The following is a 27,336-nucleotide window of genomic DNA, read 5'->3' as shown; positions in this document are numbered from 1 at the left end:
ACGTTTCCTCAATGTTAGTGTATCAATGCCACCTGGAGGAGCACTCTATAGCACAACAAAAGCAGGACAAGTTACTACCACTGCCCCATGTTTATATAAAAGTTACAGGATTTCAGCCGAAAGCTATGGGACACGTGCAGATTGGAAACAAAGAATTATGTCCACTCCAAAGTTTTTGCAGGTACAAAAAGTGTTGAAATTCTGATTCATGACCACAAGTCAAATGCACAAAAAAAAAGACACCTGGAGGGATTCTTAGTGAAACGCTGCACCTAGTGTTTTATGTGAGTAAGTGCCTTGATTTCAGTAGAAATGAAATATGACTAACTGGGTTCAGAATTACAACCACAATTAAGAATTCTTCACTCCTCAAGTTGCAACTGACAGATAATTACTCTGTGGCATTGTTCACCCAGTGAGTGAGAATTCCTTACATATTTCATTCAGACAGACACTGAGGATAATACATTTTATTTCATCAGTTATTATGTGACTATAAATCAGCATGGCATTGAAGACCACTGAAGACATTGATTTGCATTAGCTTTTACTGGGGACTTTGGAAGCTGGCTGTATCTATATCCAATCCTCTAGATGCCTTGTGTTTGGAGGATTATTTTTTTATTCAAGGTTAATCAGTCTGACTATCTTTTATCTTTATACCCTTGATTCTTTTTCTGGAAGGATATTAAATAAGATTTCAGATTAATGGTGTATTTTAAATGAAGCCAAATGAAAATGTGAAGCCCCTTGGACTACTGCAACACACTCTACGTGGGGCTACCTTTGAAGGTGACCCAGAAACTACAACTAATCCAGAATGAGGCAGCTAGACTGGTGACTGGGAGTAGCCACTGAGACCATATAACACCGGTTCTGAAAGACCTACATCAGCTCCCAGTATGTTTCTGAGCACAATTCAAAGTGTTGGTGCTGACCTTTAAAGCCCTAAACAGCCTTGGCCCAGTATACCTGAAGGAATGTCTCCACCCCCATCGCTCAGCCCAGACACAGAGGTCCAGCGCCAAGGGCCTTTTGGCAGTTCCCTCACTGTGAGAAGTGAGGTTACAGGGAACCAGGCAGAGGGCCTTCTCGGTAGTGGCACCCACCCTGTGGAATGCCCTCCCATCAGATGTCAAGAAAATAACTATCTGACTTTTAGAAGACATCTGAAGACAGCCCTGTTTAGGGAAGCTTTTAATGTTTGATGTTTTATTCTGTTTTTAATTGTTGGAAGCCACTCAGAGTGGCTGGGGAAACCCAGCCAGATGGGTGGGGTATAAATAATATGCCATCATCAGAATAAGGTATATGATCTGATGGCCAAATTATATCTGCACACATTCTGCCCTTTGTGACTGTCTGAAATTTGCTAATCAATAGGAACAAAGAAAGTTGCCTTATAGTCAGACTATTAATAGTGGGATAGGAGAGCTGAAGACAATGCCAATATATTCCGCACCTGGCAACCAAAGCACCCCTTTGGTTTCAGATAGTATATGGGTTGTTTTTGTTTAATCATTTAGTCATGTCCGACTCTTCGTGACCCCATGGACCAGAGCACGCCAGGCACTCCTGTCTTCCATTGGCTCCTGCAGTTTGGTCAAACCCATGGTGATGAGTCTAAAAAGCCCGGGACACAAATTTCTATGGCCCTCTGGCAGCTATTGTGGCTCATTTACCAGAAACAATGTATTTAACATTAACTCTGGAAGTGTATACTCGATTCTGACCAAACCTTCTAGGGCAAAATATACATCATAAGATTCTGTATGGTTCAATTCCAAGGGAAGTGGAATTCAGGTAGCAACCTCCCAACATCTCGTATGTTCTCATTCCTCAGGAAACTATTCAAGAAGGTGACTATTTCAGACATTTTTATTGTCTATTTTAATAATATTTCTGGTTAAGTATCCTACAGATTGTAACTGAAGGATGTAGCTTTCAGGCTACTGAATATTGTAATCATTCTCCAAAAGCAACTAATAATATAGACTGCGCTACATATAAGAAAAAGAGCGTAGTTCAAGGATGAACAATCATATTGGAATATAAATCTTGTTAAGTACTAGAGCCTTCAGGAACCAGACTTTTCATTTCCCTTACAATCTGCCATAACTTAAAATGAAGCTATACCAGTGCTTTTCTTCTTCTTCAGAAGTCTAAAAACAGCATATCCCTTCAGTGCTGGGTTAGTTACGGTGGTGAAAGTTAGCAAATAATTGGTATAAAAACTCAAGAGTGGCTTATAAGAGCCATGTGGTCTGAGCTTCAGCAACCAGTTCAGACCTCCTCGTGCATTGCAGTCCTCTGGTAGACTTGAAGGTGAACAAAGGCTTGATTTACTTAGTTCCTCTCAAGGTGAGGTGAGCCTGGCAGTACAGCTTACTTCATGGTCTTAACCCCTTCATGTATTAATTAGACTTGAGCATGTTGGTTATATGAGGCAGGCTATGCCATAGTTGTGAGCAGCAATCTGACCCACCGGAGAAAGTATATTGTTTGATTCCCCACCCCACCCTCATGCCTGCATCACTGCTAGGAGTTGTCTAGGAATGAACCAGTAAACACCAGTATCAGAATGGCTCCACCAATACACTCTTTCGAATTCTCTCTCTCTCTCTCTCCTGCCCTATGTATTTGTGATACATAGATGGATTAGGGAGTCAAAAGAACAGGTGAAGCACCCCCCCACCCCCATAGACCACCCCAGAGGGCTAAAGGAAGCCATATTTCAATGCTGTTGAGCCTTTCTCCTCTCCTGCAACCAACCTTTGTGAGGTTCCAAGAGAAAAAAGAGGCAAACACAGAATCATAGATAATCCATCGATAAACAAGTTAATCCACCCAGGACTGCAAGTGGGTCAGGGAGGGGATGCTAGTTGGTAATGCATTTTTTTTAATGCTACTTTTGTAAAATTACATGGCACACAGCTTTGCTCTATTTTGCTGGTAGCTGGGACAAGCTCAATATCACTGGAGGGCTTTCTCCCCCCTCCCAACCAGGGGGTGTCACAGCTGTCTTTTTCCTTGATGAATGACATGAACTTAGAGAGAGAGGAAAAGAGTCTGTGCTACAAGAACAAGCTCTTCCCTGCACAGATAGAGCATACAATGTTTCATTCTGTTTATAATCGGATCAGCTGCAGCACGTGTGGGATTTTACAGTTCTTAAATTTCTTCTGTTCACAGATGCAGCAGCAGCAGCAACAACAACAAGGCTTTAGGCCAGCCTTCCCCAACCTGGTGCCTTCCAGATGTTTAGGACTACAGTTCCCATGAGCCTCAGCAGACACAATCAATGGTCAGGATGGTGGGAGTTGTAGTCTAAAACATCTGGAGGGCACCAGGTTGGGAAAGCAGTTTTAGGAAGTGAAACCTAACACCACGTACAACAAGGGTACAGAACCTGTCACTCCAGGTGTTCTTGGACTTTTATTAGGGTACATGCTGAATACTGCATTACTTTCCTGGATTATAATGCTAGCATGTCTGCCACATTTTCTAACACTACTTTCACAGTACCTGTTGCAGTGGCTCTTTCACTGATGCCGTTCAAACCAGTGGCATGGCACCACAATGGAGATCACTGGACAACGTCACTAATCCTCCACACTTTCTGCATGTGTGAGCTTCTGTTTCCTCGCAAACCATCCACAAAAATGGCAGGAAAGAACTGTATGCCAACATAGCTCCCTAATTTTTTTCACTTTTGTGATTTTCTGAGTTGGTAGGGTTGCAAATGTATTATTTCTAGAACCAATTAACATGGAAACGAGCCCTAAACTCGCACTAGTTTTTCAAAAGTGGCTTTTGCACCATGTGAGAGCTCAAATATAATACAGAAGTTAACAGTGAAACACTGGGGAAATGAAATAAACTGCCATGTGAATTGAGCCTTACAGTAGTCCTAACCAGAAAGGCTAATGGTGAGGGAAGACAGAATTTGGGAGACCAGCAAAAACATCTTGAAGGTACCACAATTGGTACAAAAAGAATAATGTAAAAAAGCAGTGAATGAAATCTGTTCTGGAGAACTATTAAAGGGAAGGAGGAACCAATGGGAGTTGCTACCTCTAGAGATCTGCATACGGGAGTAACTGGCATGCTGAATAGGGCAGCGATCAGCACCCAACATACATGGACAGCTACCAGGGTCTCAGCAGGGTTCTCTCCTTACAAGCATTTTCGTCCAGCAGAGGGATCCACATCCGACCTAAACCCTGCTCCCTACCCTTGGAATACAGGCACCCAAATTGTGGAGGGTTTGTTCTTTTTTTTGGGGGGGGGGGTCCCTTCAGACACTCCGCAAATCATTGTTTGATTGCTCCCATAGATCCCTACTGCGGTTTGTTTATTTTAAAACATTTATAAACCGCCTAAAATGCTTCAAATATCTAAGCGGTGTGCAACGTAAAAGCAACAAACAATACATTTAAAACTAAACACAGCATAAAACTAGCAGCGTATAAAAAAGCAAGGATTCAGGGAGTTCATAGGGGTTTTAAATGGTACGGTATTGTGGGACAGTGCGTACAAATATGTCTTTACAAGAGCTCTGATGGTCGCTGCTTCAGGTCTGGCAGAGAAAAGGGTACTCCATGGTACAGGGGCAATTGCGGGAAACGTCCACCCTTTTATTTGATTCTGTAGGGTGCGCTACTACGATACCAACGCTTTGCCCCTTCTTTTACTCGCAGGGCTCCATGGGGCTCCTTCCGGGCGTTCAGGGGGGAGACCAAAGGACAAGGACTGCAAGGGGGCGACGCCTCCACACTGAGGGAACCGCCCCCGGCCTGATCCTCTAAGAAAAGAGAGGGGGACTGTAGCACGGAGAACCACTAGCGAACTCCACGTCGTGCGCCCGTGCGCGTTCGCCGCTTGGCCGTCGGAGCACCCCGACCCCCCAAGTCTCTGCGCCTCTGTCCTCCGTCAGTTCCCAAGAGCTTGTGGCGCTGCTGCTGCTGCTGCTTCCCAGCGGCGAGGTGGGACGGACAGAGCAGATGGACGGCGCGGTGTCCGTCCTCCTGCCTGGACGGCGCGGTGCCGCCCCTTGCCCGCCCCTTCCGCCATCTCCGCTCGCTCGCTGCGCGCACAGCGACACGAGGCGCTGGCCAGAGGCAGATCCCCGCGCGCGGAGCTGGCGCCGCTCCGTCGGAAAGTCGAAAGCGAAGCACCTGGAGCCGGATTCTCGCGGGCTGGGATTGTCCTGGCTGTCCTTGCGGCAACAGCGCCAAGATGCCCAGGGCGTCCCTTCTGTAGGTGAGTGTGTCTCCCCCTCAACTCTTCTCATCTTATCTTGGCTGATTATTGGGTTACTTGCCCCACTATGCCATTTTGTCCCCAGTAAGTGCAGCCTAAATGCAACCTAAAAATACTTTCTGAACGCTTCCAGAGTTTGGAATTGTTTGCATGTTTGCTGTGGGCTCCCTCTCTTTGGTGGGGAAGGGAAAGAAGCGGGTTATGAAATAGGATCGCAACCTGATCCGTGCATTGAGCCCCACTGATTTCAGTGGGTAGGAATTGTAGCCTTACTTTCAATTAAGTGCGGGCAGAGCTCCATCCGTAGTAAGTTTGTAATTACCACGTTGCAGTTTTGTGATGGGGGTTATATTTCCAGAAGAATAAAACAGCCAATTTAGGGAATGTGCTTTTTAAAAAATATAAAAACAACATGAAGCAGTCGTGACGTTTCTTTGGAAAATGGTGTAAGAATGAATTCTTCTTCCAGAAATGCCCAGTTGCTTTTTAAAACATAAATGCAGGTAGAAATTAGCGGCATGACAGTAGATCTAAAGAATATGCCAAAGATATAAAATTATGAAATCTGACTATGAAGGTACATTAATTGCCTTTAAAAAAAGATTTTAGGTACCTTGAAAGAGGGGGAAAGTGGTGTCAATGTTTCTAGAGATCTTTAAATTTTTTAAAAAAATACTGTTAATGTATGTAGACATTATGAGCATTATACTACAGTTAGAATTATTGCAGTTTTGTTGTAGCTTTATCATTACAATTTCGGCAAAGTTTGAAATCTGCAGCAGGAGTTTTGTCGCTGATGTTGGATGAACTGTGACTTACCCACCCAAAAGCTAACATTCACAGCATTGTTATACAGTATTACTTTAAAATACTCCAGGGGAGAGAAACCTAACCTAAATGAATAGATACATTTACTTTTTTTTTAAGAAAGAAGATACAATGTAGGAGTTTTGTTACACAAATACAACATAGTTTAAATGGAGTTCTGAAGCTGGTGAAACATTCATTTTTGTTTTTATGTTTTTTTCTGCTAGAGTAGTTATTGTGGCTTTGATGGAAACAGTTGCTCATGTTGGCCAGGCATGTAGAACCCTTTCTAATATTTAAAAGTTATGTCTTACAACAAAAGTGTATGCATGCTTACTGAGAAGTAAGCCCCACTGACTTCAGGTGGCTCACTTCAATGTGCACACCTTGATTGCCACCTTGAGAAGCCTTCAAGCTTTTGTTTACTTTTGGATGCTGCAGCATGTGTCTTCCAGTTCTTCCTTTTTATTCCAATGTACATAAAGTGTCCTTGTTGATAATACAGTGGTACCTCTGGTTACGTACTTAATTCGTTCCGGAGGTCCGTTTTTAACCTGAAACTGTTCTTAACCTGAAGCACCACTTTAGCTAATGGGGCCTCCTGCTGCTGCCACGCCGCCGGAGCACAATTTCTGTTCTTATCCTGAAGCAAAGTTCTTAACCCAAGGTACTATTTCTGGGTTAGCGGAGTCTGTAACCTGAAGTGTATGTAACCCGAGGTACCACTGTAAATGGCAGTCGCTTGTGCTGCATAGAGAAAGTAGAATCACATAGCTTAAAAGGGGGATTGGAGACACTGTCCTCTGCCACATTGACTACATTAGTCCCTCGCCCCAAAGAAATGATCTGCATGCAGTAATGCTGTGTTTCCAACCAGGCCTCAAAGCAGCATATAGGATGGTGCAGAAAAGCAGTACAGAGACAAGGCAGAGGATACTCTGCGTGCAAATAATATAATAAAACAAATCTATGCCAAAGTAGCCACTAAACTCTTCGGTCTAAATACTTCATCTAAATAAAAAAGTGCACCTGTAACCTTTTTTAGGTGTTCAAAAACAATCACTGATAATTGTGTGAGGCAGGGGGAGGACCCTCACTGGCTCCCCCACTCTTGTTGTGCTCTGTTCTGGCCCCTCCCTGAGACTGCCAACAAATTGAGAGCTTGTTTACATTGGGGCTCAAATAGGCTTTCCCCACTGGCTGGAAACCTGAGCCTACTCTCCTCCCACACGTGATCATTGTGTTTGTTTTTGAATGCCCAGATAGGGCTTTAATTTGTTTATTTTCTATAACTCATTTTGCTTCTGCTCATCATGGGTTGGGTCAAAGCACTGAATTGCCTTTGGTAGAGTGTGAGGCTCTTAATCTCAGGGTCATGGGTTTGAGCCCCCGATGGGCAAAAAGATTCCTGCATCGAAGGACTAGATGACCCTCGTGGTCCCTTCCAAGTCTACAATTCTATGATTCTAACCCTCATTGGTTGAGAACATAGCAACTGGACTCCTCACAAAGGCTGGCTGCTCAGGACACATCTTGCCAGTCTTGCCATCAGCACCCCCTGGCTTCCTGTCTGTTCCTTGGCACAATTCAAAGTGCTGATTTTAACCATTAAGAGCCCATGTAGCTCAGGAACTGGGTAATTATGCACCCAGATAATATGATTATCAGCTGAGATCAGCAGCGGAAGTTGGTGTCTGATTCAACACAACCTGCTACCCAAGATTTAGTGAATGGTGACTAGGGACTTTTCTGTGGTGGCAACACAACTTTGAAATGCTTTCCCCAACCCTGCTTGTTTGTTATCTACCTTAGTGATGAGTTGCCACAGCAGCGTTGAGACCGGATAGTGTCCCTTCCAAAAATTATTTGCATTGGTGGTGGTGGTATTCTTTTCATAAACTTGTGTCTCACTCTTCTTTCAAAAAACTCAGGGTAGCATACACAAGGTTATCCCATGCTATACTCCAGACCAGTGGTTCTCAACCTGTGGGTCCCCAGATGTTGTTGGACTACAACTCCCATCATCTCTGAGCTCTGGCCTTGCTAGCTAGAGGTGGTGGGAGCTGTAGTTCAACAACATGTGGGGACCCACAGGTTGAGAAAGGCTGCTTTAGATGGTGCTGTGAGGTAGTCTAGCCTCAGAGACAGTGACAGATCTGAGTGCCAGCTTCCTTAGGTGATAGGCACAACCACCAGCTTGCAAACCAGATGCAGCCTACCAAGACCTTCCCATTCTGTTACCAGCCTCTTCTCCCTAGACCCCCCTGCCTCACCCCATAGTCCTTGCTTCTCAGCTGTTTCTCATAGATCAGCTGAACAGTGTGTGTGTGCGTGCGTGTGTGTGTATGTGTGTGTGTGTGTGTGTGTGTGAGAGAGAGAGAGAGAGAGAGAGAGATTGCAAGGAAGTGCGGTTCCATATCCATGCACTGTGGGCTGTGTTTGGCTGGACTGGACTTGCCCTGCTTTCCACCCACTGTGGATGTATGGGTGTGTGTGAATGGATCTTTATGAATGAGCAGTGTGGGGGATGGAAAGTTTATGTATGTGAATGGAAAGTTTATGTAGTAGGGTAGGAGAAATGGAAAAAAACCCCAACACACATCTGGCAACCAATGTGCTCCTTTGGTTTCAGATAGTATATCAGTAGATAATAATAATAATAACAACAACAACAACAACAACAACAATAATAATAATAATAATTTTTATTTATACCCCGCCCTCCTCAGCCAAGGCCGGGCTCAGGGCAGCTAACAAGCAATAATAAAAACAAGTTGAATGAATACAACTTAAAAACAAGATTAAAATACAATTAAAATATTAAAATATTAAAATGCAGCCTCATCACAGGAGGAGAAAGGAAAAAGAAAAAAGAAAGAGGGGGAGGGAATCAAATTGGCTCCAAGCCAAAGGCCAGGTAGAACAACTCTGTCTTACAGGCCTGCGGAAAGAAATCAGATCCTGCAGTGCCCTGGTCTCATGAGGCAGAGCATTCCCCCAGGCCGGAGCCAGAGTTGAAAAGGCCCTGGCTCTGGTTGAAGCTAATCTAACTTCCTTAGGGCCCGGGACCACTAGGGTGTTGCTATTTATGGACCTTGAGGCTCTCCGTGGGGCATACCGGGAGAGGCGGTCCCGTAGGTACAAGGGTCCTAGGTCGTGAAGGACTTTCTAGATGAATCTAGAAAGCCTGGACACAAATTTTCACGGCCCTCTAGCAGCTATTTACCAGACGTAATATATTTAGAGTTAACTCTGGAAATATATACTTGATTCTGACCAAACTAAGCCGCCTTGAGCAAAATATACACCAGGAGGCTTAGTTTGTGCTGTGTTGATCATGCACGGTTCCCGACTATAGGGAGGAGGTGAATACACGTACAAGCCCCTTTCAGAGTGACAGGGTCATCAAGGTCCTGCACCTTTGATCTGCTTAGAACTTTTTTTAAAAAAATCAAGACAAGTAGGGATACAAAGTAACAATTTACACATTGATATATGATCCATATAAATAAAATACCTGGAAGAACCATGTACATAAATAATATATAGAAAAAACAGCCATTTGTGATTTTGCAATAGACTAAATTAATAATAATAATAATTTATACCCTGCCCATCTGGCTGGGTTTCCCCAGCCACTCTGGGCGGCTTTCAACAAAAGACTAAAAATACATCAAAACATCAGTTATTAAAAACTTCCCTAAAGTAAAATAACTGCAAACAACATGCAGCAGCATGCTGGCTATATAAAGAATGTGATCTAAAGCAGATGTCCCGAGTCTTTTTGTGCCCAGGGACACATTGGTATAATGAAGAGACTGTTGTAGGCAACACAGAATGCCCATTTTATAGCAGAAAAACTGGCAGTGCTCAGAACTCCGAACTCCCCACAAACCAGAAAAAACACCTGCAACTCTCTCCACCAGAAAAAGCACAGGAAAAAAAAATCAGGTAACACTCCTTCCACTAACACACAAATCTTTCCAACCAACTCCTCCCTGCCCAAAACCACCAAAATATCAATTTAAAAATAAATTCAAATATTTGGGAAGGTCAGGGGGACCTTGGCTGGGCCCCAAATCAGGTATTAATGGGCACTGTAGTGCCCAGATGTGCCACACTGGGGACCATAGAACTAAATAATGGTTAGATTACTACCAGCAGTAAAGCAACTAATTCTATATGTCTCTACTTCAAGCTTTCTCAAAATAATACGCAGTCAATCCACCAGATCCATCTCAGGACAGAATAGGAGTGCACTATACCATGTATTCTATCATGGTATGGATATGATGCGTCATTCTGATATTGAGGAAGAAAGCTCAATTTCTCATTAAATGCATCATTGTTGCCTCCTTTTTCAAACTCTTTTCTTTAAGCTCCTTTCTTAAGCCCCACCCCTTAAAGATTTTTTTTCTGCAAACCTTGGGATTTCTCCCCAAACCCTCTTGTGTGGGGATGATGCCATTTTGCCTACTGGCATTTGGAGAATGAAGTTGCTGTTGATATTGATGTAAAGATGTGAAGCTGTCATAATGCAAACCATGAGGGCTTAAAATATTCCAATCAACAAGGTTGTAAACGAAAATGCATCATTGCTGTGTTGCCCGATCAGCTGGTGTGTGCTAGCGGATAGACAGAATGTCGGCTTTTGAGACTTTCATCGGGGAGGTTTCCGCTCAAATTGTACCTCACCCATGAAAACACACTGGCAGGCCTTGGGCAAGTTATGTCTCTCAACAACAGCTCCTCATATTCTCCTTTAGGCTGTGAAACATCTGTTTTGGAGACACATTTATGACACAGTTTAGCCAAGCCTTCATCTGGCTTCTAGCACATATCAGTATGAGTCAATATTACAATATACAATATACAAACATACACAAGGTTTCCTTAAAATTACTCTTTGATTGAGAATGTAAGATTTTATTAATAGATGCAAGCTGAACGTGAGGCTGCTTTTTTTTTAATTGCTTCATTAGGGTTTGCAGTGTGAAGCTAAAACCTATTGCCCAAAATGCTAATCCACCTTACAAATACCTCTCCATTTTCTCTTCCATCAGCTACAGTCAGATGTTAACATAAATAGTGTAGGTGTTTGAAAGCAATATAATCTTCCTAAGTGGAAAATGCCAACATAGTGGCTGCATTTGCATGACACAGTAAACCACAAACCATGGTTTACAGTAGACAAGCAATTCACACCCACTTCGCTCCTTCTTGCTGGGTCAAGCCAGCATCCTGTTTTCACAGTGGCAGACCGGATGCCTATAGGAAATAGTCTTCATTGCAAAAAATAAAAAAAAGATGGCCCACTGACTGCAAAATTAAGGCAACCCACACCCAAATACTGTATTTTTCACTCCATAAGACACACTTTTTTCTCCCTAAAAAGTAAGGGGAAATGTCTGTGCGTCTTATGGAGCGAATGCGTGGTCCCTGGAGCTGAATTGCCCAGGGGCGAAAAGCAGATCATGCTCTTTTTTTTTTGAAAGAGGGAAGTGGGTGTTAAAACAAAGCCACTGATCAGCAAGTGATCGGGAACAAGATAAGGGACTCTAGCAATAAAGAAGGTTGCCTGTGAGGGGGGCGGTAAAGAACGAACTTGCAAGGAGAGGAGACAGGAAGACTAAAACAATAAGGAGAGAAATTAGAAGAAAAGGAGGAGCAAAAAAATGCTCCAGCTAAGGAAAAGACACTAATGCAAACGAGAGAAGGGAGTGCTGAAAGGAAGCAGCTGATCGGTAAGCAATCGGGGAGGGAGATAAGGGACACTAGTGATAAAGGAGGCTGCCTGGGAGGGGGGAGGTAAAAGCCCATGGATCCTCAGGATTTTTACATTGGGTCACCCCAAATTCACCATCAGATCACATAGCATTACCATGGCTACAGCCTGCACCAAAAACATCACACACCCACTGTTGCGTGGGGCCGCAATGGCACAAAAACGTGGTTACAAAGCACGGATCCACATGGATTCTCGGGATTTTTGCATTGGGCTACCCCAAACTCACCATCAAATCACATGTCTGTGGCCACAGCATGAACCACAAAAATCATACATACACTGTTTCGTTCAGAATATTTTTTTTCTTGCTTTCCTCCTCTAAAAACAAAGGTGCGTCCTATGGTCAGGTGCGTCTTATGGAGTGAAAAATACGGTACCTAGGAGTAAGCTCCATTGACCTCTATTGGACTTGCTTCTGAGAAGGCATGCATTATCAAGGAAATAAGAGGAAAACCAAGTTAAGAATTGATAGAGATGTATCCCTAATAAATAGACCACAATGGATTCCACCAGACTGTGCTTTCCCTGGCTGGACCAAAAAAGTGCATGATTTGCTTTGTATTGTTTGGATGGTTTTCTGAAATGTCATAGGATTATTATCTCTCTAGGACCCAGCTTCTAGGTAATGTTACAATAGAGCACTGGAGTGTGCTTAAAACCCGATTTAAAAATGCAACAAAAACCATTTATTATTTATTTATTTATTTATTTATTTATTTATTTATTTATTACTATACCACCCTTCATCCAAGGATCACAGGGTGGTTTACAGTATAAAAGCACAAAAAATGTAACATAGTAACAAACAAAGACAATACCCCTCACCCCAGTTTAAAAAGCCATAGATTATTTAATTAGCTAGAGGACTGGGGGAAGAGGAATGTTTTTCCCCAGGTGCCGAAGATATGTAATGAAGGTGCCAGGTGAGCCTTACTGGGGGAGAGCATTCTGCAAATGAGGAGTCACCACAGAAAATGCTCATTCTTCTGTTGTCACCCTCTGGATCTCTCATGGAGGAGGCACATGGAGGGCCTCAGGTGATGATTGCAGGGTCCAGGTCTGTTCATTTTAAGTAGTAATATTACAAGTAGTAGTAAAACATAGTGCCTGGTGCTCTAGTAATATATGCTAGCTTTTGAAGGCTTAGGAAGTAATCAAATCCCATGAACCCTCACACTGACCAGAGTTTTGAATAAGTGGATCTCCAGTGTAGATGGGGCTCTGTTGGCGCAAGTCCTCCATCCCAGCTAAGCCAGGGCTCAGGCAGCTGAGGCAAAGGTGGCCGAGCCAAGGCCAGCATAAGTCCCCAAAATGTGGTGTTCCAGAGGAGTGGTGACACCAGGATGGGACAGAGGGAAACTTACCTCTATTCCAAACTCCATTCAGCGATAGCTTGTGACCTAGCAACCCAAGGGAAGTTACAAAGCCTTGTTTCCCCTCTGCCAGGCTAGCCCCACTCCTGAACAGAGTTTGGAATAGGGATAAATTACATAATTTAGCCCAGCATAAATTATAGTGGCTTCCTGTAGCTTAGATTGCTGTGTTAACTACGCATGATTTACAAACACCTGTAACAAAGGTTTGATGGTTCCTTCTGTATGTGAAGGAGCCATCAAACCTTTGTGTGAATGGGTTCCATCCTTGCCTCAGGATTAAAAAAGCCTTGTGCCATCCATGTTACACACACACACTTCCATTCTATGCTGTGTTGAACTGCAGGCAGAAGCATCCATTTAAGTCCAATAACTTCATATTTCTTCAGAGGGAAGCATGAATATTTTTGTTCTCTGGAAATAGCACAGTAACTGTTGCTGAGGACAGACATTCCTTTCTAAAGGACCATCCAGTATTTTGAATTCATCAGACATTCACCAAGCTCTAGCCTAGATCCTTGTGGTCAAGCGCGCAGGTCACAAGGGATACCATTCTATCCCAGAGGAGATGCTTAAGGATTGCAAGCGCTCTCTGGACATAACAAGGAATTATACAAGCTGGGCCTCCATCTAAACAGAACTGCTCCGTCTTCTCCCCCCCCCCCATTTATGTCTCAGCTGTCTTCCTGTGCTGTGCTTTTGATAGGCAAGATCTCAAATGCTGTTGGAAATTAGAAGTTGGCTGAGTGGCATGCCAGGAGCAAACTTGTCAGCCAAATGAAGGCAGGAAAACTACAGCTCAAAGCAGACATGACCCCTGGCTTGCTCTCATCAATTGGTTATCTTCAAAGAGTGAATCCGGCAGCTGGACCTGGAAGTCCCGTAGCATTAGCCTCCTGGGTTTATCTCCCATCTCTTCAAATAAATGCTCTTAGTTTTGCTACAGCAGAGATAACCCACATGCTGCCGCCCTCCAGAGGTTATTGGACTACAACTCCCATCTCCCCTGGCTATTAGCTATGCCGGCTGGGGCTGATAGGAGTTATAGTCCACTGCATCTAGACTGCTCCATGTTGGCTACCCCTGTGCTAGACACTCCAAGCCCTATCTGTGATCTTAATTGACTGGTAAGTAGATAATTCAGATAGGGGTCTGTAATTCTGCTGAACTGGCTGAATGGGACTCCGCCCCCTGCCCATCAGCCGATGCCACTGAGTGATGCCGGGTGATAGGCAGGTGGGTGTGGTTTGCTGGGAATTGGCCTCATGGGCCAAACTGGACCCCCTAGCAGACCAAGACTAGCACACAGGCTGGAGATACCTCACCCCAATTAAGATGTTGCTCCCAACATCCTTACATTAGCTATGCTAGTCGGGGATGATGGGCCCCCAGTCCATCAGGGCTACAGATTTCCCAAGCTTGCTGTAGAGCTGTGGCAGACTTTGGGCTCTCAAATTTCAGCAGCACCTTGTGCGATGCTTAAATTCGGTGCCCTCCACCTCTTGCACTCCGCTCTACAACATTGTTGTGGTGCCCTCTGTGGATCTGGGGTCTAGGGAAGCCAAACCGGTCATGGTACCTAAATCCGCCTCTGTGTAGAGGAAATGGAGGCAGTGCTCCAAACACCTCATAATCACCTGCTTTTTTATTTTTTGGGGGAGAACTGTGGATTTTTAGAATCAAAAATAAAACCTACGTGAAAATAAGACGGCATGGATCCGTTTTTGCATGAAAGAGAAGCTGAAATGGGATGGAAGTAGGCTGTTTTGTTCATCTCTATTCAACAACACTATTCACAAAAGTTGTTACTTCCTTGAAAAATCTTGCTCTGATATTCTGGTGCTTTTCCTTTTAACACTTTTGGTTGCTTGAACTTTACCATGTCCATGAGGTAAATTTAAAATAAATAAATAAATTAAATGGTCTCAGGAAGTGACCACACATCATAACATTCTGTGCCTTTCTGGGGAATCGTATGGGGTATGTGTGTGAATGCCTCCCCCCCCCCCCAAAGATGAAGCATTTATAAATTGTTCTGAATAAAATAAACTTGTAGAAAGCTGACAGGAGCTGGAGAACACCAGGACAACTCCTCCCTCAGGGTAATTATTTCATAGCTCAGAGTGGGGACAGGGCCTAGGTTGCCAGCGAGCACACAGAAAATTATGGCAGCTGATCAGTTGGACTAGGGATGCACACACATCATACATTTAAAGTGAACTTCCCCCAGAGAATCCTGGGAACTCTAGTTTATTAAGAGAAGTGGTTACTGTTAGGCAACAAAGGTGTTCAAGGAGTATTGATGAAGGATTAGGGAGAGAAGGTAAATAAATGCTTCATATTGTGTTTCCACGGGTCCCCATATCTGCCCCCTCCCTTGGGAAGAGTTTGTGAAGATCTAAATTTGCTATTCCATGCATGTTTTCTTCAGAGTAAGCCCCATTAAACCGAACACAGCTTACTTCTGACTAAAAACGCATAGGATTAGCTCCTTGTCAAATAGACAATGTTCTTCGGCTAGCTAATAAGGCAAAAATGTAAAAGTTGCTAGAACAGGGACTTCTTACACCTGAGGGTGAAATTGTTGGTCTTCCATGAAAAAGGCAATTGTCAGTAAAATCAAGTCCTTATCTGGAGGACTGCAAGTTAATCAAGGTCACACTAGCGTTTTTTTTTATTATTATTATTTAAAGAAAGAAGGTAGAGCTATAGATGTTGGTCAAGTAGCTTCCGTGGCTCCAAAAGGGAATTAGACAAATTTATGAAGCATAGATCTATTGGAAGGCATTATTTAGGATAGGGAAATTAAAGCTTCATGTACTGAGGCAGCATATACCTGCAAAACAGACATTGTGGACAAATGAGAGGTCTGTTGCCTAACTAACCAAGGGGGGGGGGGATGTTGGACTAGGTCAGGGAAGGAATCTGACACTCCAGGTGCTATTGGACTATTCTGTGTTATATTTTATTGCTTATCATATGAAAAGATGGTGTTTCAGGTTTTTGGGTGTGTTTTTTTTTAAAATTGCCCTGAGGAGATTTCATTAAGGGACAACACAGAATCAGCCTTGAGTCTCCCAACTACAAGAGTGTTAGGGCGGTTAGAGTGCAGGGGTCAGCAAACCTTTTCAGCAGGGGGCTGGGTCCACTGTCCCGCAGAACCTGTGGGGGGCCAGACTATTTTTTTTGGGGGGGAAGAACAAATTCATTTGCCCCACAAATAACCCAAAGGTGGATTTTAAATAAAAGCACACATTCTACTCATGTAAAAACAAGCTGATTCCCAGACCGTCCATGGGCAGGATTTAAAAGGTGATTGGGCCGGATCCAGCCCACGGGCCTTAGTTTGCCTACCTATGGGTTAGACAAAACAGCAGCCATTCTCACTACTATTGATGGAGCGAGAAAGAGAGAGAGAGAGGGAAAGCTGTGACTCCAGTAGAAAACTTTTTTCAAGCCTAATTGCAGTGAAGGGAGAGAGCAAGGAGGGGATAATGCATTTCAGGTGGGGAGGGCCACATATGGCCCACATTCCAGCTGTTTCCCACCCCTGCTTTAAAGTTCAACTTAAATAAAAGGGAATTGCTTCCGTTTAGGACCGAAGTGTAAAACACAAACCTGCAAAATTGGATTAAGATAATCCCCTCTGAATTCTGTCAGGATTAAGTAATGTTACTATCTACAATTTCCCCAGTGATCCCTTTTTTCTTTTCTTTTTTAAAGTCACCCTTGGTAACCTCATGTAACCTGTTAAGACTCTCTGTGTTCTTCACAGTGCTCGGTGAGTAAGGCTTTTGCTTCATTTGCTTTTAGGAAAGAAAAAGATTTTTTTGGGGAGCCAGCTCCAATGATGTACACCTTGAGCTGGGGTTTCAAAGCCCTTTCCCTAATGATATTATGCAGGTAAGAGACGGCGTTTGTTGCATTCTTCCTCTGTGCATGCAGAATCATTTGGGGTGGGAGCAAAAGGTTATTGGGGCATTTCAAGACCATGAAACTTGGGAGGTGAAGAGCTTGCAAGGATCTGCCTATCTCTACAGCTTCTTTGATCAGGCCCGCCCCCTCAGATTCTCTTGGTCCTCCTTTGACCCCCATTACCCACCTGCCCCTCCCATCAAGATCCTCATTTTCACCCACTCCAGGCAGATGTGGAGGATGGGAAGCAAAGAAAGAAAAGCCGTGTCAGGATCCTCCCTTGGGGCTTTCCAAGAGAGAGAGGGGAGGTGCTTCCCCAGGTTTCCACCTTGCAACTGTATTATTCACTAATAGAATAAGGAGGGAAAGGTGGTCAGGAAATCCCATTACAATCAGACCTCAGGTTACAGATGCTTCAGGTTGCGGTTTTTTCGGGTTATGGACCCGCCAAAACCCGGAAGTACCAGAACGGGTTACTTCCGCGTTTGGGCGGCAGCGCATGCGCAGAAGCGCTAAATCACGCTTTGCGCATGTGCAGAAGTGCCGAATCGCAACCCGCGCATGCGCAGATGCGTCACTGTGGATTGTGAACATGCATCCTGCATGGATCACATTCCCAACCCGAGCGTCTACTGTATTTTCACTAGTCAAACTAATAAGTGATTCCTTCTTTTGCACAGCTGATGTCTCCATTAACAGAGGGACAGTAGTTTTTGTGTCTACCCATCATGGACTGTGCCAATGCTAGTTATTAGTCATGGTGGCTATACGCTGCTTTGGTTCACCAGAAGCGGCTTAGTCATGCTGGCCACATGACCTGGAAGCTGTACGCTGGGTCCCTCGGCCAATAAAGCGAGATGAGCGCCGCAACCCCAGAGTCGGCCACGACTGGACCTAATGGTCAGGGGTCCCTTTACCTTTACTAGTTGTTGGGAAAGATGGAGGGCACAAGGAGAAGGGGATGACAGGATGAGATGGTTGGACAGTGTTCTCAATGCTACTAAAATGAGTTTGACCAAACTGCGGGAGGCAGTGGAAGACAGGAGTGCCTGGCGTGCTCTGGTCCATGGGGTCACGAAGAGTCGGGCACGACTAAATGACTAAACAACAACAACAACCAGTTGTTAGGGAGGGACTACGGAGAAAGCTGTTAATTGTCACGTCCCGTTTGTGGGATTCCCATAGACATCTGGTTGGCCACTGTGGGAAACAGACTAGGTGAAGCTTTGTTCTAGTTCAGTGGGGCTCTTATTATGCCCAGTAGTGTTTGGTGGAGCAGTGAAGGTGGGGTTGCATTGCACACCTGGTTTCCATATGGCAAGCATCACTGCTGCTGTCATGGACTGGTTGGACACAGAGGAGTGGTGGGGAGAACCAGCTAGGGAAACCCCAGGGGAAAAGACTCAGAGCCCAGGGAGTGGTGGTGGGACAACGATGAGTGGTCAGAGGGAGAAGACGTAGAAGAGGAGGTGTCAGAAGCTGAAGAAGTAACAGGGCTTAGTGAGCTGGGAGAGTCTGTGGCAGAGGGGAGTCCAGAATCAGAGGCTGGAGAGGAGAGAGGCCAAGAGACAGAGATGAGTTAGGCTGGTGAAAAGTCACAGGTGTCTCCTCTTCCTGCTGCGACAAGCTGCCCTCCCCCCCATCTCCAGAAGATGGCTGAAATGGGCAGAGCAGTGGCAGGCTTCATGCAGGCACAGTCTCTGATTGCTTGGGGAAAGCCCTGAAGAGAAGAGGATATAGACGGCTATGGGGAGATGAGTACTTTCAGTCTTGGCAACTGATCCACACTGGTTGCCTTTGGTATCATTCTGTTCCTGTCCTTTATAACTAAACTCTACGCATCTAATGTTAATGACTGCAGATTTCCTGTTCTCTTTGACTTCAGCTAAGTGCGCCTTTGCTTGAATATACTATGCTAGTCACTATAGAAACATGCAAAGAAAAGTGGTTCCTGACTAAAGAATTTTACTACCTAATTTGGAAACAATCAAATCTGTTCAGTCATGCGTTCCATGGCAGGGGATGGTGCACGCATGTTAAGTTTCTTTGTGAGTGAAGGGCAGGATTGTGTTTCAAGGTATTGCTCCCCAGCCGTCTGCTATCATAAACTATGCAGGATTTTATCACATTTGAATTTTTATCCTCAGATACCTGTCAACAATAATTGCATCTGATTTGTATGTTGTGATAGGGAACATCATCCCTGCACAGGCAACTGTGGGGGTGGGTTTTTCAGGGGGCTCACTCAATAGACAGACCAGCAGATCAAGTGGATTATGGGATTAAGTTTCATATTATTTGTGCACCAGGTTGCAAAGGTGATGTCTTTATTGCATGAGAACCAATTGGATCCACTGGCCTGCCTAAATTCAGTGGAAAGAGGACACAGAGGTATATTTGCACTTCCTGTATCATAATTTAGATTTTGATATATATGTGATAATCATCAGTACACATACAGGTTCACATGCATATGGGTTATTCCCCCAATATACACATGGATACTATGTCATTGAAATAAACATCAGGGCTCTTAGAGATAACTTTTGGATATCATTTGCTTTAACTAAATATAGTCAGAACAAACCGCAGATATCTGGGTTTGAATGTAATATAGATACTGGTTTGTTCTAAGTGCAAGTAGAACCTTTCATTCTCTTCCTATTATACAGAAAGGCAGGGTTTCCCAAGATTGGGTCTGCCATCATCCCTAGCTAGCAGGATCAGTGGTCAGGGATGATGGGAATTGTAGTCCAAAAACAGCTGGAGACCCAAGTTTGGGCAACTCTGAACTAAGGAGTGTATGAGGCCTAGTTCTGCCACAGCTCATACCTGATCACTATAGTAACTTGTCTGTACCAGGACAAAATTCATTGTTGTTCTGGAAATGGAAACTGTAGATTAGCTTGGTGCTCTTCTGACATTTTGGCATACTCTCTAATCATTGCTGGCCATTGACCAGGTTGGGGTGCAGGTTGGGGTGTAGAGAACAGTTCTGGCATGCAAAAATATTTTCTGATGTATTTTATCCCTTGGGGAAATTTGACTAAGCAGATTTCATGGTATATAAAAATAAACTTCATTTTATCAGATGGGAAAAAGCCTACCTACTATTATGTATCTTGCAGAAATGGTAAGCAAACACTGAACACTTTAGAAATTCATTCAGCTATCAGGGCAGTTGTACCAAATTTGGGCCAGATATAAAACTGGCAGATTCTGCTCCTTGGGGGGATTAAAGCTTTATCAAGTCTGGCATTTTGGGAAATGCTCTTGTTACATGTAGACCTTATGAGATGGAAAAGCAACACAACTTCTGTGTTAGAAATTTGGCACAGCGTTTTGTCTGTGACAATAGCCCGAGAATAAACTCCCTGTTCTTTTTCCTGGTTAGATTAACACAAGTTTCTCCAGCTGAAGAAAAGGGTGAAATTCTTCCTCCAACCATACAGAAAATAATGAAAGGATATAACAAGTATCTGCGACCGTTTTTTGACAGTAAGTAGGAAAAAAAAGTTTTGATGGGAATAGGCACTTCTGAGAGTTAGACAACAACTGAAAAATGAGAAATGAAACCACAATTAAAGCCTTTTCAGTCCTGTATCTTTGGCAGCATCGTGTCATTTTAAAAGGTTGTTCTATCTCCTGAGCTGCAGGGTTTAGAAGGAACCTGAAGGGTTAGCTCTGTCCCTGTGATACCGAACTATGATCTGCCATATCTAACAGAAGTGACAGACCGGCCTGTATAGTCAAGATTCTTATTTATAATGGCCCAAAAGCAAAGTGCAGAAGGAATTGAGGAGCCTGTGGTGCAAAGAACACATTCGCTAACTAAGAAGATCCAGATATCAGAAGGAATCCAGTCATGTGCTTGAAGGGAAATGTGTTGTCTGCTATCGTCCGTACTATATAGACTGTTTTGGTGTTAACTTATGACCTCTACAGCCCTGTCATAACAGTGACATGTTTCATAATTTAGATCTCTAGGGAACACCACTGGCTCCTTGTGCACTTTCAAGTGCTACCAGAGTGCCTAGTAAAAATAATAGTTGGAAATGCTGAAGAAACAGAGGTTGGTTTTTTTCCTGTTTGCTGAAAAAGAACCCACTTCTCTGTGTATATTTAAACTATAAAAAGACTGAAGAGAAAGTATCCCGTTTGCTTTTTCAGCTGTGCAGCAACAGCTTCAAACAACAACAAAATCCTTGCTATATGCTCCAAATTATGCATTATGCATAATTATAAATGATGATCAAATTTAATATAGGTATATTAGATGCTGGGGAGTAATACAGTTTTATACCATCTACCCAGTTAGTAATTTAGAATGGTATGTTTATTTTAATGTGTGTTGCTGAACATCATTTATAACTGCTGCAGATCTGAGGGATGCACTGGGCTCCATGTTAAACCCCTCCTTTTAAATAATTGTGAAATGAATTAGACTAAAGTAGAGACAGATGTTTTAGTGCTGATTTGCCTCCCCCCTGTTGCCCTGGGAGACAGATGCTTTGAACACAAAGAATGAAATATGGAACAACAAAACGCACCACAGGCTGAACAGGTTGCATCTCAGGGTATGTTGAATTTCAAGATTTGGCTGGCTTTGCTGCCAAAGCAGAATCTACAGCAGAATCCCTGGTTTCATGGGAAATTTGGATGTGAAACTGTTGGCTCTTCACCTTCAGTTTTTAAAACAGGAAGTTAAAAGTGTGGGTTGCAGACAGTGGCGTAGCGTGGGTTGTCAGCACCCGGGGCAAGGCAAGTAATTTGCACCCCCTAACCCTTGGATTTGCGCCCCCTAACTCTAACCCCCAGATGTTGCACCCGGTGCGGCCGGCTCCCCCTGCACCCCCCACGCTACGCCACTGGTTGCAGAAGCAGATGACTACATTTGAATGCTCAGTTCTAAACATCCTACCCCACCATTGCCTAATATTTTATTGAGATATTGGAAGAAGTTGATGATGTGTAATGGCATAAAACAGAATTCTGGGGCATTTAAACATAATCTTCACTTTGCATTGGAAGTAACCTTAGTGTGGTTACTTCTGCCTCTTGCCTGGTAAAGCATGTTAAATTTCTAGTTGAGCTTCAATGCATTCTATGCATCCTTGTCTCTCATCAAATGATATTTCATTGCAAAACTGTTTTATTCATTAGATTGAATAAAAGTAATAATTTCCAGTTTATACATATTAATCCAGTATTCATTACAAAATAAAGCATTCACATCTATCGTAGGATATTTAACCTTTATTGGTTTAGCCCTCTGGCCTTCCAAAGATGGAAAAAGGGAATAGTTTTCTATTGCCATCTACTGGAGAGAGGCAAGAATAATTTCAAAAACTTCCCTTAATGATGCAGTAGGTAAGCTCAAGGATCTTGGGATCAATCTTTTTTACAATTTGGTCAAATTTTACCAGTTTACCATTAGAGGAATAAATCTCACATATGTTATCTGGTTATTTTATTACAACACATTAAATCATTTTATCAATCAGAAACAACAAAGAGTCTTGAAGACTTACAACCGTTATTGTGCATTTAAGGTGCCTCAAGACTCTGGTTCTGGTACTCAGGTTGGTAGCTTGCTTTTATTTTCAGAAAGGTAACCAATTTATACCAGCTACTATTCAAATTTTTCAAGCTAAAGTGTCATCCCAGATACTTTTTGGGATCCCAATATGGATACAAGCATATAATAGTAATTTAGATAAGATACAGTCAAGTTTCTGGAGATGTATTCTGAGGCTCCCAAGTCCAATCAAGTAAGGGGCAATATGTGCAGAACTAGTTATACACACAATGGGGGGCCACCAGGTGGCGCGTTGGAAGATGGCCGACAATAACATCTCTCTGACCCATACGAGGTAATTAAGGGGCTGCTATGGGAAGTATGCAGCCTTCCCTTCCCCCCCAGGATGTGGGGGACCCTGTCTTGCCAGCGGTGTTCACAATGCACCCCCTGATCCGAGAGATGGGGGTGCCGAACACTTGGCACGAGCCCTCGGTGAAGTCAGCTCTTCCTGACACCGATTCCAATTAGCACGTGCTGGTTGCTTCAGCTCGGAATTATAATTGGAAATACACGATTGGAAAGGAAGCTGAAGCATATACATCAAGTAAAGCTCGAGATAAGGCTGCTGATTAATGGATCTCTGACTGGGAGTGACGGACGGATAAGTAAATCTTCTGATGAATCACCACTAGGAGACTGTATGTTTGGAACTAAGGGGGGGGGGTGGAGGAAAAAACCTTTTTTTCTTTACACGATGTGATATTAATAACCCTTCACCCCAGAAAGAAATAAAATCATCGCGTTTTTATCAATCATAAGCAGGATTTTAAGAACTGTGTGGGGATGGATTACAACAGAAGAGAAGACTGGTGAACAGTGAGGAAGAGGAAATTTTTTATGACGCAGTTAAAAAATGGCGTCTCGCCAAGACAGGCTTGCCGGAGAAAGGAGGACAGGGGGGAGGAGAATCAGGATCGTTCGAAAGAGAAGGAGTGTTGGAATGTAAGTTTGACCTGACAGAGCCCCCTGATTTGTTTGATATATCTGGCTAGCCTGAGGAAAAATAAAGGACAGACCAAAGGTTAACTTTGTTTATGGAAGAGACAAACAGAGGCTGTCCCTGAGAGAGATAGTTTTTGAAGAGTACAAAACCCACACAGAGACGCCAGTTGCCAGTCTGCTTGTGAGAACCATCAGAGATCGCAAAGAAAGAAATATATGATAACAAGATGAGAAAGAAAGTAATAAAGGACTATCCGGATCGAACTGGATAGAACTGTTTAATTTAAAGCAGTAAAATATGTGATGCCTGGAGCTATCCGGAATTTTGGACTCGTGCCGAGCTTGATGTATTTAACAAAATTTAAAATTTGGCTGTGTAATCTGGAACTAATGTGATTTGAATAATGTGATGTGATTGGCCTGTTAATAAAAATTATATAAAAAAAGAACTAGTTATACACACAATGGAATATTGGGTGTAGGCTAGCACTATAAAATGCTGTGGTTGCATTGCCATTTCCATTGCCGACCTTTGAGTCTGCTCTCTGACTTACTTAAGGATTCTTATAAATCCAGATGGTTTCAGCTCTTACATAGCAAAATCAGATCTATCGGTATTGACTTGGAACTCTTTCATAATTCAAGTGAGCAATAAATTTATTGCAATATTCAAATCCGATTAAGGGACTCTGAAAAACAAAACATCAAGCCAGCTGTAAATAAAATTTGTTCCCCCAAGTTCTATGGTTTAAGTACACCAGATAACAGGGGCATTTATATTTCAAAATTAATAATTGCAGTCCAACGCAGGGCCTTTATGTTAGCCCAACTGAACGTTTCCCCCTCAGCTTCTGTCAAGGGCAGATATTTAAACATCCCCAGAAACGATAGACAATGTGGATGTTCTTTGAATGTGCCAGACACAGTAGAACGTATTCTTTTCTACTGTCCATTGTACAACCAGCTACGTAAATGCAAGCTATTTCCTTTTTTGGGTAGTCTAACATCATGGCACAATGAAAATATCAGATTCTATCTGTATGACATTAACCCGGAAGTAACTGCAAGGGTGGCTGAGTTTTTATCAATAGTATCTCTTAGAGTGGTGAATGGCACTATTTAGCTGGAAGAAATTCCAATGAAAATCCTTGTTGTTACATATTTTTACATGGCTGTTTATTTGTATATATTTCAAATTTCTATATATGGATGTTTTATGATAGCCTACATTTGTAATGCCTAATAAAGGTTTGGTGAAGAAGATGATTATGTATTTAAGGTGCAACAAGACTCTCTGGTTACGACTGGACATAATGCTAAATGTGGTTTATTGTTATGGGAATGAGCCCAGGTAAGTCTCTGCCATGCATGCCTCCCCCTTCCTTCTCTCCAAGAAAGAGATTGGAACTTTTCACCCTAAACTGTGGTTGACCTTAGTCAGTGGTGTGAGATCAGTGGACTAGTGGGACTAGGCTAGTCCCCCTGGTGCTTCCTTCCCAAAGCCCAGGAAACTTCTGCCCAGCTTAGAGAAGGAGGTGCGATATTCACACCCCCTTGCAAGCTGGCACCTCTGGCCCTAATTGTTCCCCTATAAAAATTCACCACATGCCATTGATCTTAGCTGTGGTTTACTTGAATAAACCAGCTTCATAAACCAAGGTTTGAAGTTGGATTGTTTCATTAAAACAACTTAAAGCTAACCAAAGTTTGTCCATATCTGGACAAAAGGGCAAATTGTTATCTGTAAAAAAGAAAAAGAAAAAAGAGGAAGTTTTCAGTGTCCTCCTAGTGGCCATGCTGAAGGAAGAAGGAAGGGGAACCCAAAGTTTGCCTGAGCTCATTGCCATAGTAATAAACTGCAGTTTATCATTACATTCAAATGAGGCCTCTCTTGTTTTTGCTGCAACTGACTTGCATGACTGGAAATCTATCGAGATGCAAAGTCCATTTAGCTTCACTAAATGTGGCAACTGTTTTCTTTGCCTTTAAATATTGGAAATTTTCAAACAGTATCCACTCTTCCCGTCTTAAGGTGAATTGCTGGGACTAAATTTGAAAAGACCTCTTCTGTAACAAGACTAAACTCTGAAGAATAACGCCTCAGACACATTTGCAGGTTGTTCACATGCCAAACCCAGAAGCAATTGCACCATCAAAGGACATCTGGATGAAGCAGAAGGATGCAAGTCACTGAGGGAAGGGAACCCTCATTGCAGTTTCGTCAATTTTATATCATTCCCAAAACTGCAGAAAAGTGGGCAGCATTTCTTTGAATTACTTAAACAACAGCAGGTTTGCTGAAGATTTCACAAACATGGAAGGATGCATATACCGAGTGTTTTACACAGAGTAGACCCATACTGAAATTAATGAACAGGATTAAATTAATTCTTTCTGGACTGAATCAAACAGACCCCCTCCCCCCAAGTCATTATATGATTTTAGTATTAAACATCTTTGCTAAATTAACATCAGTATTTTTTAAAAAAAAATACATTTGGCCTTAATGTCCAGTTTTTGATGTGCATTCTTATTTCCAAATGAATACATTGCACTGTATTTCTGTGATATAGGGATTTCTGCACTGTTTCCCATCCAGGAAGCCCTACCCAGTGCAACTGCTGAAGCTGGCTAAACAACTCCAAAATGTGCTCAGTTGTCTTCACAGGTTTGCTCCGAGACCACCTCTGGCCCACAGAAACTCCTGTGAGACTAATCTTTCTCCCTTAGGAAAACTGACCTTGGAAGTCCTGCTTTTATCTCCAGTCTCATGTAATCTGCCACAGCATAGTGATGAACTCTCAGTACCGAAACAAAGACCACAACCCCTTACTACAGACTGAATATTAATTTTATGCTATGTTTGTGCATCTATTTCAGATGGCCCTGTCTCCGTAGGAATGAGTATGGATATAGCAAGCATTGACACAATATCGGAAATAAACATGGTATAGTAGTATTTTTTTTTTCTTACTTCATATTGTATTAAGTATAACAGGAAACTCTTTTGTTCTCCTTTTGCTTCCAGCATCTTTGCTAGACTTTCAGAATAAGGAACCAATATCATTTAAAAAAACAAAACAAAACACCTTACTAAAATACTTTGGGGCAACATGGCCATTTTAATTCATACTGCTAAGCTTGTATCCAGTGCTGTGCGAGAACGGCATTTCACGCACAAAAGGCATGTAGCGAGTTGCCTTTGAGAACCTATCCCTTTTGAAACTGCTATGAGTTAATAATAGTTGTTGTTTCCATACATATAGCAGATCAAACAAAAGGGGTATGTGTGTTATAATGTATTTAGTTAGCTGTCTGTTTTAAACTGTGCTCTCTTCCCAGGATTACACAGCTACCATATTCCTAAGACAACGATGGACTGATGAACGCCTTTGTTTTGAGGGTAACAAGAGCTTAAGCTTAGATGGCCGCCTTGTGGAGATGCTTTGGGTACCAGACACCTTTATAGTGGACTCAAAAAAGTCTTTTCTTCATGATATCACAGTTGAAAACCGTCTAATAAGAATATATCCCAATGGAACAGTCCTTTATGCCATAAGGTATGTTCATTACCCAAAGAGTGCTTTTTCAAAGAGCCCTTCTGAGATTGATTAGAATGAATTGTGACTGTTTTAAGTGGATCCTCTTTCACCAGCTACGTTATACTA

The 27,336-nt window shown here is 42.9% G+C and overlaps 1 protein-coding gene across 2 annotated transcripts in view; it reads left to right on the top strand.

Annotated features, from left to right (window-relative positions):
• Positions 1 to 5,107: 5,107 nt before the first annotated feature.
• LOC307217346 (gamma-aminobutyric acid receptor subunit pi-like) overlaps positions 5,108 to 27,336 on the top strand; it is a 44,093-nt gene continuing 21,864 nt past the window's right edge. The window contains exons 1-5 of one of the 2 annotated variants that reach the window (XM_079978455.1): positions 5,108 to 5,262; positions 17,044 to 17,133; positions 20,540 to 20,643; positions 26,549 to 26,616; positions 27,011 to 27,228. In XM_079978455.1, coding sequence (XP_079834581.1) covers positions 17,078 to 17,133; positions 20,540 to 20,643; positions 26,549 to 26,616; positions 27,011 to 27,228 — 446 coding nt within the window. In that variant the 5' untranslated portion in view covers positions 5,108 to 5,262; positions 17,044 to 17,077. Of the gene's footprint in view, positions 5,269 to 17,043; positions 17,134 to 20,539; positions 20,644 to 26,548; positions 26,617 to 27,010; positions 27,229 to 27,336 lie in introns of both variants that reach the window. The other variant, XM_079978456.1, reaches the window with a different exon arrangement.

This window comes from Podarcis cretensis, assembly GCF_951804945.1.
Source record: "Podarcis cretensis genome assembly, chromosome: 5".
Classification (NCBI taxonomy): domain Eukaryota; kingdom Metazoa; phylum Chordata; class Lepidosauria; order Squamata; family Lacertidae; genus Podarcis; species Podarcis cretensis.
The sequence above is the reverse complement of the archived record's forward strand: the minus strand, read 5'-3'. Positions and strand labels throughout refer to the sequence as shown.